The following is a 13,666-nucleotide window of genomic DNA, read 5'->3' as shown; positions in this document are numbered from 1 at the left end:
CTCCGAGAACTGCTGTAAACCCCGAGTCAGGAATTAAAGGGATGGATTGACATGGACTGTTTCTGTTTTGTGCTGTTGTCCACTGTGAGCGCTTCTTTGAATCTCACCATCTTACACCACTGTTCTTTTGGACATTGTGGGCTTGTTATTATTATTATTGTTGTTAGCAACCACTACAATCTTCCATGAGTGCAGGCTGAAAAGAAAAAGACAAAATCGACCTGGATCCATTCTGCTTACGAGACCTGCCTGTCCACGTTTCATATCTTTCAAACACTTATTTGCTTTGTATGAAGATTATTTAATAAATATTAATCTGAAATGGCTAACACGTAAAACATTCAGCACTTTATGAAGCACTAACTCCAATGATTCCCAACATTATTCTGTTCTTCTAAGTGCATTAATGGCTTTGTAATGCAAGGAAATAACCTCCTTACTGACACTGACAATGTGAAACAGGATGAGACAGCTTCTACACATTAGCACCTTTTACAGACTTCCACCCCTCAGAGGCTTTTGAAAACACCCATTTCTCCATGAGAGGAGGGAAGGACTGACCGACTCGAACGCAGCCAGAGAAAGAAATGATGCACTGATATCATGTTCTGTCTATACTAATGCAGACGACTGGCTTTCTGTGTGTATTGAGGATCTGTGCAGCCACTTGTCCCAGATGAAAGCCCGTCCATGATTACGCCATATTAAAAAAAATTAGAGCTTAAGTATGAAAAGCATCTGATTCATGCTGATGCTATAGAGATAATGTTATCTCTCTCTTCTACTCGATGTCACTTAAATGCAAACAAAAGCAATACGAGGATGTCTATTTCAGTAATTGGGAAATGAGCCAAAATGATCCCAATGATGAGTGCAATAATCTTCTGTTACGAACTGACAGTAATTTGAGAGGAAGCTTGCACAACATGGTTTGCTCTTCTTTTTCCGAGCCTCTAAATGCCAGTTTTTTCTTTCTATGTTATAACATTTTAAAACCATCCTTGATTTATCCTGATTACAGGGACTACTTTTAGGAAATTATGAATTCCTATTGGACAAGCAGAAATAACTCCAACCCTTTATTGCTTTCAAACACTCTCAAAAACCAGAACTGTGTCCATCGAGTAAATGCACGTCTGACTTTTCATTCTGCCTCTTTGCATTCCTCACACAATGGAAATATGTCTTATGTCAGTTAGTCTGCTTTTGCCTGTCAGTGGCTTAATGACTCAAGAGCTGTCGCTGTTACATTTACCTCATAATACTAAGTTAAGGAAAACAAATTTTCATCTGCGTTTTAAACATCCCAAGTCTCTGTCAGGAGCTTGTTTTTGTTGTTCTTGTCCATAATAAATGTCTTTGTCGCTGGGATGTAGTAAAGGTCGAAATGTTTCAGGGTTTTTGGTCAGACTGTGTTTTGCATTAGTTTGATATTTAAAGTTAATAATCCTTGAAAAGCAGGTTTCTATAAACCTATATGATATTTAAAGAGCAGTAACAACAACTAAACTAGAATGACTAAAAGGTGGTTTTTAAAATTTCCCATATTTACATATTTACTGTTAAAAATAAGACCTTAAAATTTACAGAATTTTAATTGGGCAGGACTTGCTGGTGTAAACAAATGAAGAGAATTAGCATTTTTAAATTAGTTTTTGTGTGTGTGAATACTCTTCCACACACATCACCTGCTCTTTTGTGCAGTTCCTTTTATTTCACTTAAAATCTATTTGTAGAATAGAATACAATAGAACTTTATTACTCCCTTGGGGAGGTCCCCTCAGCAGCTCAACACCACTTCACCTTAAATACAAATAAGAACAAAATATCAGCAGGTATAGAATTTAAAAGGTAATAATTAAAGGAAGTCTGAGGATTAAAGTGTAATACAGTGGAAATGTGTCAGTGTGTTATACACATCAAAAGCAAAATATACCTTTTGTTCTTAAGTCATGGAATTGATACCTGCAAAGCAGAATTAGTATATGACACATAGAACTGGTTGTCAAGTATTTGACTGCACCACTCGCAGCACGTCATTTTTCTGCACATTCGTGAGCGTGCATCCTGCTAGGATGCAGACTTTTGCTGTCCTGACCTACGTGCTCTTGTTCAAAGGCAGCCAAAGTGCCTTACATAAAAACAGTTAAAGGAAACCATAATTCTTAGAGGTGAAATCCTCAGTTAAAAGCTGACCCTTTTCTACCCAAAGTTGATCTTTCTGTGTGTTAAAACTCATAAGTGAAAGATTTAAACACATAGAGGGAACAGCACATGCAATGGAAGCCTGTCTTTGTGTCTCAGCTGCCTGTCAGTGACCCGTGCACCTTTATACAGACCGGCTGAACTCAGCCTGCTGACCCTGTGCTGACTGTGTGTCTGTGTTTGCACAGTATGTTTGTCTCTCAGTGCCAACCTGTACATAAGTACTGGTACTGCACTGGTGTTATGCCTGATGGAACCTTGTTCCTCTTACTGGCTTTGTAGTTTTACATGAGTTTGCTTTCATTTGCTGCTCTTCTGGTTTCACACTTGTTGAGAAAGCATTGCAGAGACCTGGGTGTTTGTCTGTGTGTGGGTTTGCATAAAGGTGTGTTAAATGTCCGTAATACTGCAGTGGTTCCGTTTAGACAGAAGCAGGATAGCGCTGACATTTTATTAAAACAGAAAGTGATTCTGTTGTGACTGATGCACAATGTTGTTCCGAGAATCTTGAAGAAGACTCCCTGGTAGTTTGAGCATGTGATGAGGAGGAGGAAATACAATTTACAGTTTCTTCGTTTACTCACAGCATATTTGACCCAACCGAGGAAGCCATGGGTATGATTCTAATGAACAGCATCCACATATGTAGAACTATATATACAGAACAAGTTAAACATACAGATTTTAGCTAGTTGTGTTTGATACTTAGAGGTAGGATCTACTTTAACAGTTAAAAGCCGGTCAGAGCAGCACGCTCCGTGTTGTGTAACTATTTTTAAATCCCTGTAGAACGGGAACCGCGTAAGCTAGCGCAATAATTTTTTTTGCATATGAAACCGGAGGAGTTGTACTTACATCTGATGCCATCAGCTTGTCCTCGGTCACGGTTTCCTTCCACATAAAGCTTTGCAAAAATTGCATAAAAAGCGCTTGCAGGAACAAAAACATAATATTCCAGAAACACGCTTTGCCGATCTGATCAGCTGTTCGTAACACTTCCCACAGTGAAACAGACGTCAGCGCGAACGATCGCATGTCCGCCATTACCTGCCCAAAACCGGAAGTGACATCATTTTCACGGAAAATGTCGTTTTTTACTTGTAGGCCTTAAAAGCCTATACTGGTCATGTTTGACTTTTCTGAATAGTTTCTGTGATGCTTAGAACTCGAATTGCACAGCTTAAAATAGTTTATTTTGATGCACCTGCTGTTTTCTTTGCAAATTTGCATCATAGGATTGTTTTTCGTTTTTCCTGCAGTATATAAAAATTGGTGTATCTCCAAAATAAAACTATGAAGACACTCAAAATAAATTTCCTGTTGTTGTAAACTATTTTTTGCAACTTTTTTGTATTTAAAGATTTGAGGGATAAGCCTCTTAAATTTCTCCAAGTAGAAATATATGTAAAAAACAAAACAAAAACGATTTTCAATTTTTTTGTAGTTTATTGCACTTTTTTGCAATTTATGTAGTTACTATGCACTTAATGCATACATATTATAAAAATTTTGGCTGTAATGGTTGTATTGATGTATAGCAACTTGAAGTGCTCTCAAAAATGGCTCCACAACATGTAAAAATATAAAGTAAGCTCTGGCGGACTTGGTTCTATGGTAGTTTTAAAGGGTTAAGGAATATTTTTAGTTGTGAAGCTGAAAACTGTTTCGGGATGCGTGCTGAATGCTTTGATTTATTTCTTTGTATTACAAAAATGCAATCCTGAATAGTGATGCAGTAAGTATGTCATTAATTCTAAATGGAAACTGGAGCTATAGCAAGAAAAGACACAAATACAGTAAATGTAACAATAATAGGAATAAAGTATAACTATGTATAACTATGGATCTTATAATTGTCTCGCCCTGTGACAGCTGGGATCAACTCCAGCCCCATTACGACTCTGAACTGGTCCCCCACCACACATGCAGACACACACACAGTGTACAGCTTTATCTGTCTCTTATTTTGGCATGCTCACATATTTGATGTGATGATAAGCGACAGCCTCTTGACAATGTGCTGTCTGTCAGTTTTCTCAGTGGGCACCAACACCGGCTACCTCTTTCAGCTGAGACCAGCCCTCCTGTCCAAAACCACTGACAGAGGTCTCCCAACAAGCTTGTCAAACCATATGTGTGCAACTATGTCTGCGTGTTCACGTTGGGATATTTCAGCGGGCTACAGTGGACGATCTGTTCCTTACCATAGGCAGTTTGCTTATGAAGTGCTTACACAAGTAGAACTCTTTGAATGTGCTTGCTGTCGATGTAGCTACTGTTAGATTAAAGTGCCTACGTGAGGCTTGGGTGGTTTTTAAAATGCACAGAAATGACAATTTCCACAAACGTCTTCACGTGCGAGACAGATGACCGAACGCTTCTGGAGGGATGAACAGCTTTTTTCACAAAATACATTTTCTTAGTTGATGTTCTGTTGATGATGATCAAGGATAAGAAAGGAATATAATGCATCATTTTAATACCCAATAGATCTTTCAGTGAGCATCTGATTTGGTTATTATTTATCAGCACATTATATTTGTATTCTGTGATTGTGTGCACCAGCGGGCAGATGAAGCAAATAACAGCCCCTTCTCATACTCATGTTCGCCGTGCGTATGTGTAAACCTAACTGACAATGCCCAGCGTGTCATGGCCAAACAAACAGCGAAGCATGTGAGGAGCTTCAGTATCTGCTCACACTCGCCCAAAAAGTGGCACATCATTAATTTGTAAAACGTTACTGGAGAATGTGCCGAAGCAAATCTGATCCAGGATCGCTCCCACTAACAAGGATGTGAAGCTAACCTGGTGATTTATCTTGGTGCCATATACAACAGGGCACCTTAAAGTCTTGGTGTCTTAATGAGCTGGAGCTGGAGTGGAACAGGTCAGAAACATATTTAGTTATTTATCGCTGAAGGCAACCCTCTGTGTGTGGAATTACCTCAAACACCATGGATCAAATATGTTGCTTCATCAAGAAATGCTGGTACTAAACTCGACCGATTCAAAGAGCTGATTCAGATTCGAAGAACCCGAACTGTGGAGAAAATAAGAAACTTTGTAGCATGTCATAATTTTCCCCAAGCCACATATATGTCATTAAATTCAGAAAATACAAATGTGTTTTAACCTGCAGTTTAGTTCAGCGCAACTAACTGCGTGCTGGGCATACTGCTGTTACATTACTCACTTGAGAGACCAGTCTGGGTCTGTTTGCTGTGTTTTGATCCATATCTAAGTGCAGCAGCCGGCCTATAAAAGCATTTCCATCCAGTGTCCAGTGGCGTGGCGGCTGTCGGTCTGCTCTGGGTAAGTAGCTAGTCAAAGGCTGGGTCACCACTAGGTTTTCATTAGAGCCCTAATTCAAAGCGGCCCACATAGAGTGTCAGGAGTGTCCCTGACTGTTGTTGGCACTCCTTATAACACACCCTAATGAGCAGCTGCTGGGAAACTTGTGGTTAGCTGCATATATGGAGCTGCTGGGTCAGAGAAGACGGAGAGAAAGTCTCTGCTCAAAGGCCTGAATTAGCCCCATGAATCACTTTCCTTTGCATTTGCTTCTTAATCACACTACCTGTTGAGTATCATGATTGATGGGGCTGCGGTTTATCCCGCGGAGTTTGAGCATGTGGCCGTCGTCCGTTCTCAGAGGACAGCTTGGTAACATGCGAGCTGGACACTGTTAGTGTGCTGTTAAATGTATTTTAAGCATCTTTTTGCCTCTGTAATTAGTCAGGAGAGATGTAGGTGTATGAATCCAGGCCTGCAGCATTAACCTGTTTTTACACCAACTGGCCAGTATACATAAAAATAAATTCACTGCGCTTGATCCAGGCAGCACGTGGCTTCAGCTGCACATGCCATCTCTGCTGATATACTGTACGTGGCATGTGTGTCTCCAGCCGCATTAATGTGTGATGTCCTTTACACGGGAACGTGTGTTAAGCCCGGCTTTTCACAGCGCATCAGGATGATCTCCGGTAGATTTTAATGAGCTTTCCCACTAATGTGGGTTCAGTCTTCCAACTGGACAGCTTTCTAAGGATCGTGCACAGCAAGGATTCATACAGGGATTTTAAATGTTTTTATATGTGCAGCTCATTATTATTAGTCGCATTTTCACATATACTGTCAGTGTGCTATGATATGCCAGTACTATAGATGATGAACGTGGGCGTCTGATTCTGAATATTCTGACCCCTGTAGCCGTTTCCAAAGGCCTGATGGCGTTTGCGTTTATCTTCACATTGTGTTGTTCTGGAGACTGAAAGAATTTGCTTGATAGAACATTTTTTGGTCACTCTAAAAAATTAAAGCACAGAAGTAGACTGCGCCCAGCGCCAGTGCCTGTTTCAGGGTCGAGCCCCTACGCTCTGCCGATGGGGATAAGGGCAGCTCCATGTAAGGTCACACTCATCGCCACATAATTAAGGTGGTTTTATTTATGGGTAGGATAAATAACAACAAGGTTTGGAACATTCTCGCTTTTCTCTGATGGAAAAATAATTTAAAGGTAGTTGCGTTTGCTATGAAATGCTTGTAGTAAGACCTAGAAGCATTAGATTTTGGAAAATGCGTCTGTCCAGTGTGAATTATTTGTAGCAACAATTCCTAAATTGTTGCTCCTAAAATAAACTAATTGAATCCAAACTTATAAATGTGGTGTTTCCTCGGCATAGGACACAAAACAGGTGCTCTGCATTATTGTGTGGTTAATAAACGTGTATTAGGGACACTCAGTTTAGAAGGATCTCATAGATGATTTGTTTTATAACAGCACTTGTGGCTGAGCCTTCACATGAACATAAAAAGTGTGTGGAGGTGAAAGTGCACAGAGAAGGTACAGAGAGTAGAATCACTGCTTCTGTGAGAGAATGCACCGAGGTCAGCGGAGGATGGCCAGCAGGCTGCTTCAAGCTGCCGGGGAGGCAGTAGTAACTGAAGTAACTAATGGTCACAACCAAGATATGTAGAGGAGCATCTCTGAATGCACAACACGTTGAAGACCACATCAGGTACCACTCCTGTCTGCTAAGAACAGGAAATTGACAGCTCACCCAAACTGGAAAAATGTTGCCTTGTCTGGTGAGTCTTAAATGTGTTTGGACATTCAAAAATCATCCTGCCTCATATCTGCAGTGATGATTGTGTGTATATGGGCCGGGATCTGTGAGGAATGTTTCCAGCAGCTTGTTGAATCTATTCCATGATGAATTAAGGCACTTCTGAAGGTAACAGTGAATCCAAGCCAGTTCTGGCAAGATGCACCTAATAAAGAGTCTTTTGTTCACTGACAGTATGAAATCACCATTACAAGCTAGCACTAACCCGACTTTGCTCCATAATGATGACGTGAAGTAATTTTCACATAGGTTTCACACAGTTAGCATATGCACATGTGTATAAGTGTGTGTGTGACACTGTTGGGGGTTGGAATGTGACGTGAGAGCACTAATCAGAGGCAGCTGCAGCTAATGGTGAGATTAAAGTTAAAACACAAAAACAATCAGCTAGGATAAGTATACTATGGCTATGGGTTACTGCTCCCATCCCAGCCTCCCAGGGGGAAAGAGGGATGGATGGATAGAAGGATGGATGAGACTCTACCCAGTCTGGCTGGCACAGAGCCTCTGATTAAAAGCTCCTTTGTATTCTCTTTGATCCCCTCCTCTCAGTGGTGTGTCTCATCTCACCATAACAGGCACATGACACACACTGACACACTGCCAGTCGGGGCCTCAGGAAGTGCTCTGTACATGCAGTTGTGTTCGTGAGGACATTTCTCCTTCACAGTACATAAGAGCACGGACAAAGGCAGAAAATGACACGCGTGTTAGTCGGTCATGTTGGGAAACTGAAAACTTACAGAGTTCTTGACGTTGGGGTAACTGATTAACGTAAACTCTTCAAAGTCCACAGTCTGGATCTTTTTTGCCAATTTCAGCAGATGGTGTTTAATTTCCATGGAGATAATTGTATCCTGGCAATAACAACATTGTACTCAAATACATCTGACAGGGAAAGTAGCACGAGCGGTCAACTGAAAAGACGGGTTTCAAACCTGCAGATTAGTCAGACTTATACAAAGGTGACCAGCAAAATAAAGGTGTGTGTTGTACTTGATGTAGCTGCTATCCCAAACAGCAGAGGTGATCCGCTAAATTTAACTAATACCAGCTAAATAGTAAAAAACTAGAAAATCCCATTAACTTGTAGAGGAAGTGATGTGCAAGTGTGAAAAGATGTGAGGACTTTTCACAACCGCTAAAATATTTGTGTGCTGAGAGAGCAGATTTAGTCTGTGTGAATAAAAATGAAAGTCTGCATGTGTTTGTGTGAGAGTGTAAGAGGATTAGGCCTGTTCACAGCCGAGGGTTTCGGACCGTTCCCTCTGTACGGCTGATGAGGCATTAACTTGCTGCTGTTTTGTTATGTGTCTGTCGGATTGTGTTGAGGACAAATTTCCAAAAAGTACTACATTTTCCTCCTTTAACACTGCCGAGAACCCCCATCCCCGCACTCATCCAACTCCAGCCTGGAAAACCTCCACGTTATCCCCAACTGTGGCATACGCTTCTGCTTTACTGACTGCTTTTTCATATCCATGTTTTGAGTTAACATTTTCTTTCGAAGACTGGCCCCCGATGTCATCCTGAGCATGGCTTCAGTCCCAGGAGCCTTACAGTCATCATTTGTGCCTACGTGGTTTAGATTCCACATGAGTTGAGTTTTCTTGGTTAAGAAGATTTAGTTTTTCTCACCTCCAGTGGTTAAACTACTATCTCAGAGCTTTCTTCTTCTCAGGATGATCCTGCTGTAACCCAAGAATCCCATCTGCTGCGCGCTTTCAAATATTTTGCATTGAAAGTGACATTTTTATAGATAAGCCGCTATGATCAGCCACTCTTTAAAAGCCTATACCAGTCAAACCTCGTGGTAGTTTCCGTTTCTTCACTGGCCTCACTCCAGAGCAGCTTTATCTACACATCACATCAGACAAAACCACCTTGTAAATAATCATATTACTTTACCTTGTGACATCAGTCCCAGAGGAAAAGATCCCCGACGTTAGAGCGCTCGGGGATTGTGTTGGGGGCGTGAGGGGTTAAGACTTGTTGAATAGCTGGTGGGCGTCACACAATGAGGTGGATTAGGCAGCACTAGAAAAGGCCTTTAGGGCTTTACTGGGGTGTTCAGCAGCTTACATCGCCTTCAATAACACTGCAGCACAGATCCAGCTGGGTAACTGAGGCTAGCCTGTAGGGTAAGAGCCTGGAAGTATTGATCAGCAGTGTGGAAAGAATGGAGGAAAAATAAAATTAGCAGAGCTTTTTGGATTTACAGGAAGAATTAAACTATGGAAATGCTGGTAGGGTGAAAAAATAAAAGTAAACTGTGATGTATGCTGCGATATTGTGCGTTCATGTGTCAGACAGAAAGTGTGTATTAAAAGGAGATTGGCCTTTTAAACCAATATCAATGTAACCATCCCAGCGTCACCAGTTTCTCCTCTTAAAATCTTAAAATCTTAACTTCAGTGTTATTGGCACTGCAGTGCTGATGTCTCGGTGAATGCAGCGCCGTTTTCCCAGATACTAATTAAATCACCAGTACCATGTTATCTGAACCCAGAACAGTGTAAACCAGCAGTTCTCATCTCTGCCTGGAATTACTGCAGCATTTCTGCCCAGCGTTGGGAAATTAAAGAGGAAGGGGTTGGGAGAGGCTGGGATCTCGCCACAGTGTGGCACATTGCATGTTAGCTGGGATAATAACAGTTGCGGTTTGTCTTAGGTTTCCTGAGCTAAAGTAAGAAGCTTCCACTTCCTGCAAAGCCACCATGACAAAGACAGCATCCACATTAGCTCCTGAACATCTGCAGGACACAGGGACACATTAAACTGTGGTTTCATGTCACTGCGCTATGAATTTGAACTCAGTCTTAAACGCAGCTAGAAGCCTGATGGATGTCACTGCACACTGCATGCATCGCAGTCTTAATACTGCGTTGCCGCTTTTGCGCACGCCATCCCATCCACATATCTATGGATATGTTTTACAGCATTTAATAACAGTAATAAGTTCCTTATGGAGGGATTTTTACCAAAGTAGCTCGGTCATTCCACAGTGAAGGACGCTGAAGGGCTGGGAGGGGGGCAGCCATGCGACATGTCAGAAATATGCCCTGTGTCACCCAGAGAGTTGAGTCCCAGAATAACTGATGTCCACTCATACTGTGGGTTATTCCCACAGATGTGGATTTCATCTGTCTGACACAAAAGCAGGTTCGTAGTGGTCTCATGAGTAATCGCGGTGGAGCAATAAGAAGGGAAACTCCTGGAACCTCTGTGCTGCCTGAAAATCCCTTTTTGACTCTGTAAAGTGAAGCTGTTAAAGTCCAATGTTTCGTGCTGTTACACTCACATCTGCTCTAATGTTTAGACTTGATCGTGTATGTTATTGTGTCTTGCTAAAATACTTTGAAAATAATTAGAAGTAGATTTTGTAATATTATGATACAATCCATAGACCACCAACCAAAGTACCTCCATCTGCTGAGCAGACACGGTACGAACTCACAATGTGTTTGATGTGTGAATTTAGCCCTCAGTCAGCCATCATTTAGCATGTTGGTCATCAACAATGTGAGAATTCCCGATGTAGATTATCAAAACATTTTCTTTTAAGGGAAAACTCTCAGTGCTTGCCCTGAAATGTTGGTAATAATCCCATTAAACATGAAAACTTGATGGAAGCCCAACTACAAGAACTACAGTAGGTTAAAGTTGAACCACGACAGTAGCCTGTGCTCTGTGGCGGGAGCATTCAGAAAGATTGATAAGGGCCGTTTAGCTTGTGCAGTCATAAAAGGGAAAATTAAATATGCAAAGAAGCGATATGTTTGTAATACACCGGTGGAATTAAAAAGGTGTTTTCCTGTTGCTTCATAACTGCAAATGCAATCAACGTTTTGAGTAAACAGCGTCCTATAGCCGGGGTGTGGCGATGCCGTCAGGAGGGTTTTCACTTGGACACAAATGAAGCAGCGTGAACGCTCTTCCTCAGGACCTGAGCAGCATCTCAGCCCAGCTTAGTGAAGTCTTGTCACTTGACATTTTTCAGTAAAAACTTTCTCTGAGATGCTGTCGGTAGATTTTATTTACTCATTCTCAGCTGGTGTATTCCTGAAAGAGGGCTGCACCTCCGGTGGTTCTGAATAAACCACAAGGAGACTGAGGCGGCACACGAAGGTCTAGTTATTGATTAGCCAGTTTGTCTGCTGGCTCTAACTCTACGTTCTCTCGTTCTGTCTCACTGTCCCCGCAGAGCTGCAGAGGGAGGGAAGCATCGAGACCCTCAGCAACAGCTCAGGTTCCACCAGCGGCAGCATCCCACGCAACTTCGAGGGCTACCGCTCGCCGCTGCCCACCAACGAGAGCCAGCCGCTCAGCCTCTTCCCCACCAACTTCCCCTAGGACACCTCGTCGCTGGCATCCGTCCCACCCTGCTCTGCCTGCCCGTCCACCATCGTACACTCACGCACCGATGCGGTGTATTGAGTCCAAATCAAAAGATTTGTGTTTCTATGGTCAGCATGCGTTTTGTTTTTTGTTTCGTTTCTTCTCGTCTCAGACGGCTGCTCGCCAATCAGCTGCGGCCGCCACTGGTCATTCATTTCTGGGGTTGAATTTTCAAGCTGCTGAAAATTGTGCCAATTTCCACTCAATTCAAATCTGATCATTTTAATTCCCAAATCATTCCAAAAACACTGATTTGCTGTTTACCCTCGAATTGTGCTCATGTCTGGGTGGAAACACCTGGACTCGTTTATTGCAGACTTTTGGAAACTTGTTCATTTAAAGGGTAGCAGCTGTTTTGAGCAGCTGCTTAGAAGGAAGCTAAATAAAGAACAGATAAAATACAGTTTAATATTTTGATATGTCTGCTGTCAGGGAGAAACGTCCACTATTTTCAACATTAGAGCGTAACCCTGCTCGTTACCTCGTTGCTTCGTCGCCTGCTGCTCGCTCAGCTGCCGTCGTTCTCAGTGTGTGTTTTTGAAGGTTAGGTGCGCCCATTGTCTGAATGAAGCGTAGGAGACGGGAGTGCTGACAGAGGAAAAAAAGGAAATGTTTATTCCAGGCAGCGACGTGCAGGAGCTCCTTCTCCCCGTGTAAGAGCGTCGCTGCCTCCCGCTCAGTGTTTTAGATTAAATTTGCTCCTTTCATGCCTTTGATTTTCATGTAATCATATTTGACAAAGGGTGCAGTAACAAGATGACACTATTACTGCTTTGCTGGAGTAATTCAGATGTTTACAGTGTAATCGAGATGTTTCTGAAATCATTTGGATATATTCCCCACTCCGCCTTTCCAGATAGTAAATTTTAATTGAGCGCAGTAACGGAGGCTTGTGTAGTCGTCACGCCGAATTTTGTACATTAACAACTTTTGACCAAAATCTTTTTCCTATTCAAGATCTTTCAAATCTATATTTTCCTGTTTTTTTTCTTTGCCTGCAGAAATAAAGAGTTTGTCTGACAGTTTGTTCAAAGTGAAAATAACTGCACTGTTAACGTCTCCCAAGAAAATGCTCGAAATGTCATTTGCAGTGCTACATGTGGACTGCCTGCATGTCCGATGTGCTTTCTCAGACACTGAATGGACAGTAAAAAAAAGAAAAACATCATTATTATTCTTGTTGTTGGATTTGTGAAACATTGACTTCTTTCCCTGCGTTCATGCAAGAAAAAAAAAACAAAGTGAAGAAAATGAAACCGTCTTTTGTCCTCACTCTGATTGCTCCTAATGTTCCCATTTCAACCACAGCGGTGACCATCAGCGCACAGTACCACTGCTAATTAGTGCCATATTTTTTTAACAGGCAGTAAAGGGTGGTTAAAGGACGCTTTATGGGCAACTCGTGCTCTTTGTTCTGAGAGAGAAGTGAGAGTTTGTTTCTCTGTTAATCAGCAAAACTTCTAATTCTAAAAACAAACCTGAGGACAGTTAAACTGAATGACATTAGATTAACAGTGTGTGCTTCATGTGCCACGATTGATCTCATTCCCAACACCGTGAGCTGCAGTGGAAGCTTCCCAACCTTGAAGAGAAAAGACGCGTAACCATCAACAGCTCGTGCCGTACGCTCGTGTATATTTCAAAAGGAAAATGGCTACAGCACGAGTTCGTGAGCAGACTGAATGGATAAATGTGAACCTTTGTGTGTTTGTTTAGGCTGATGTGCAAGATTCCATTACGAACAAAGCTGGGAGGATGTGCCACTTCACCAGAGGAACTTCAGCATTATGCAACATAAACTGAAAAGACACAGCAGTTTGCAAATGAAAGTCATTTTATTTTATCATGTTTTTGCAAACACTTTACATTATGAAATATCTTCAGAGGTGCACATTTTAATACAGAGGAAGTGTCCGTCACCACCACAGACACAT

The 13,666-nt window shown here is 41.8% G+C and overlaps 1 protein-coding gene across 1 annotated transcript in view; it reads left to right on the top strand.

Annotated features, from left to right (window-relative positions):
- Positions 1–12,973, top strand: part of bcas3 (BCAS3 microtubule associated cell migration factor) — a 319,817-nt gene extending 306,844 nt beyond the window's left edge. The window contains exon 24 of the mRNA XM_085371717.1: positions 11,539–12,973. Coding sequence (XP_085227843.1) covers positions 11,539–11,687 — 149 coding nt within the window. The 3' untranslated portion in view covers positions 11,688–12,973. The remainder of the gene's footprint in view (positions 1–11,538) is intronic.
- The last annotated feature ends 693 nt before the right edge of the window (positions 12,974–13,666 follow it).

This window comes from Diplotaxodon limnothrissa, linkage group LG14 (genome assembly GCF_057381915.1).
Source record: "Diplotaxodon limnothrissa isolate DT_005_m linkage group LG14, D_limnothrissa_male_GT1.1, whole genome shotgun sequence".
NCBI lineage: Eukaryota > Metazoa > Chordata > Actinopteri > Cichliformes > Cichlidae > Diplotaxodon > Diplotaxodon limnothrissa.
This window is presented reverse-complemented; position numbering and strand designations above follow the sequence as displayed.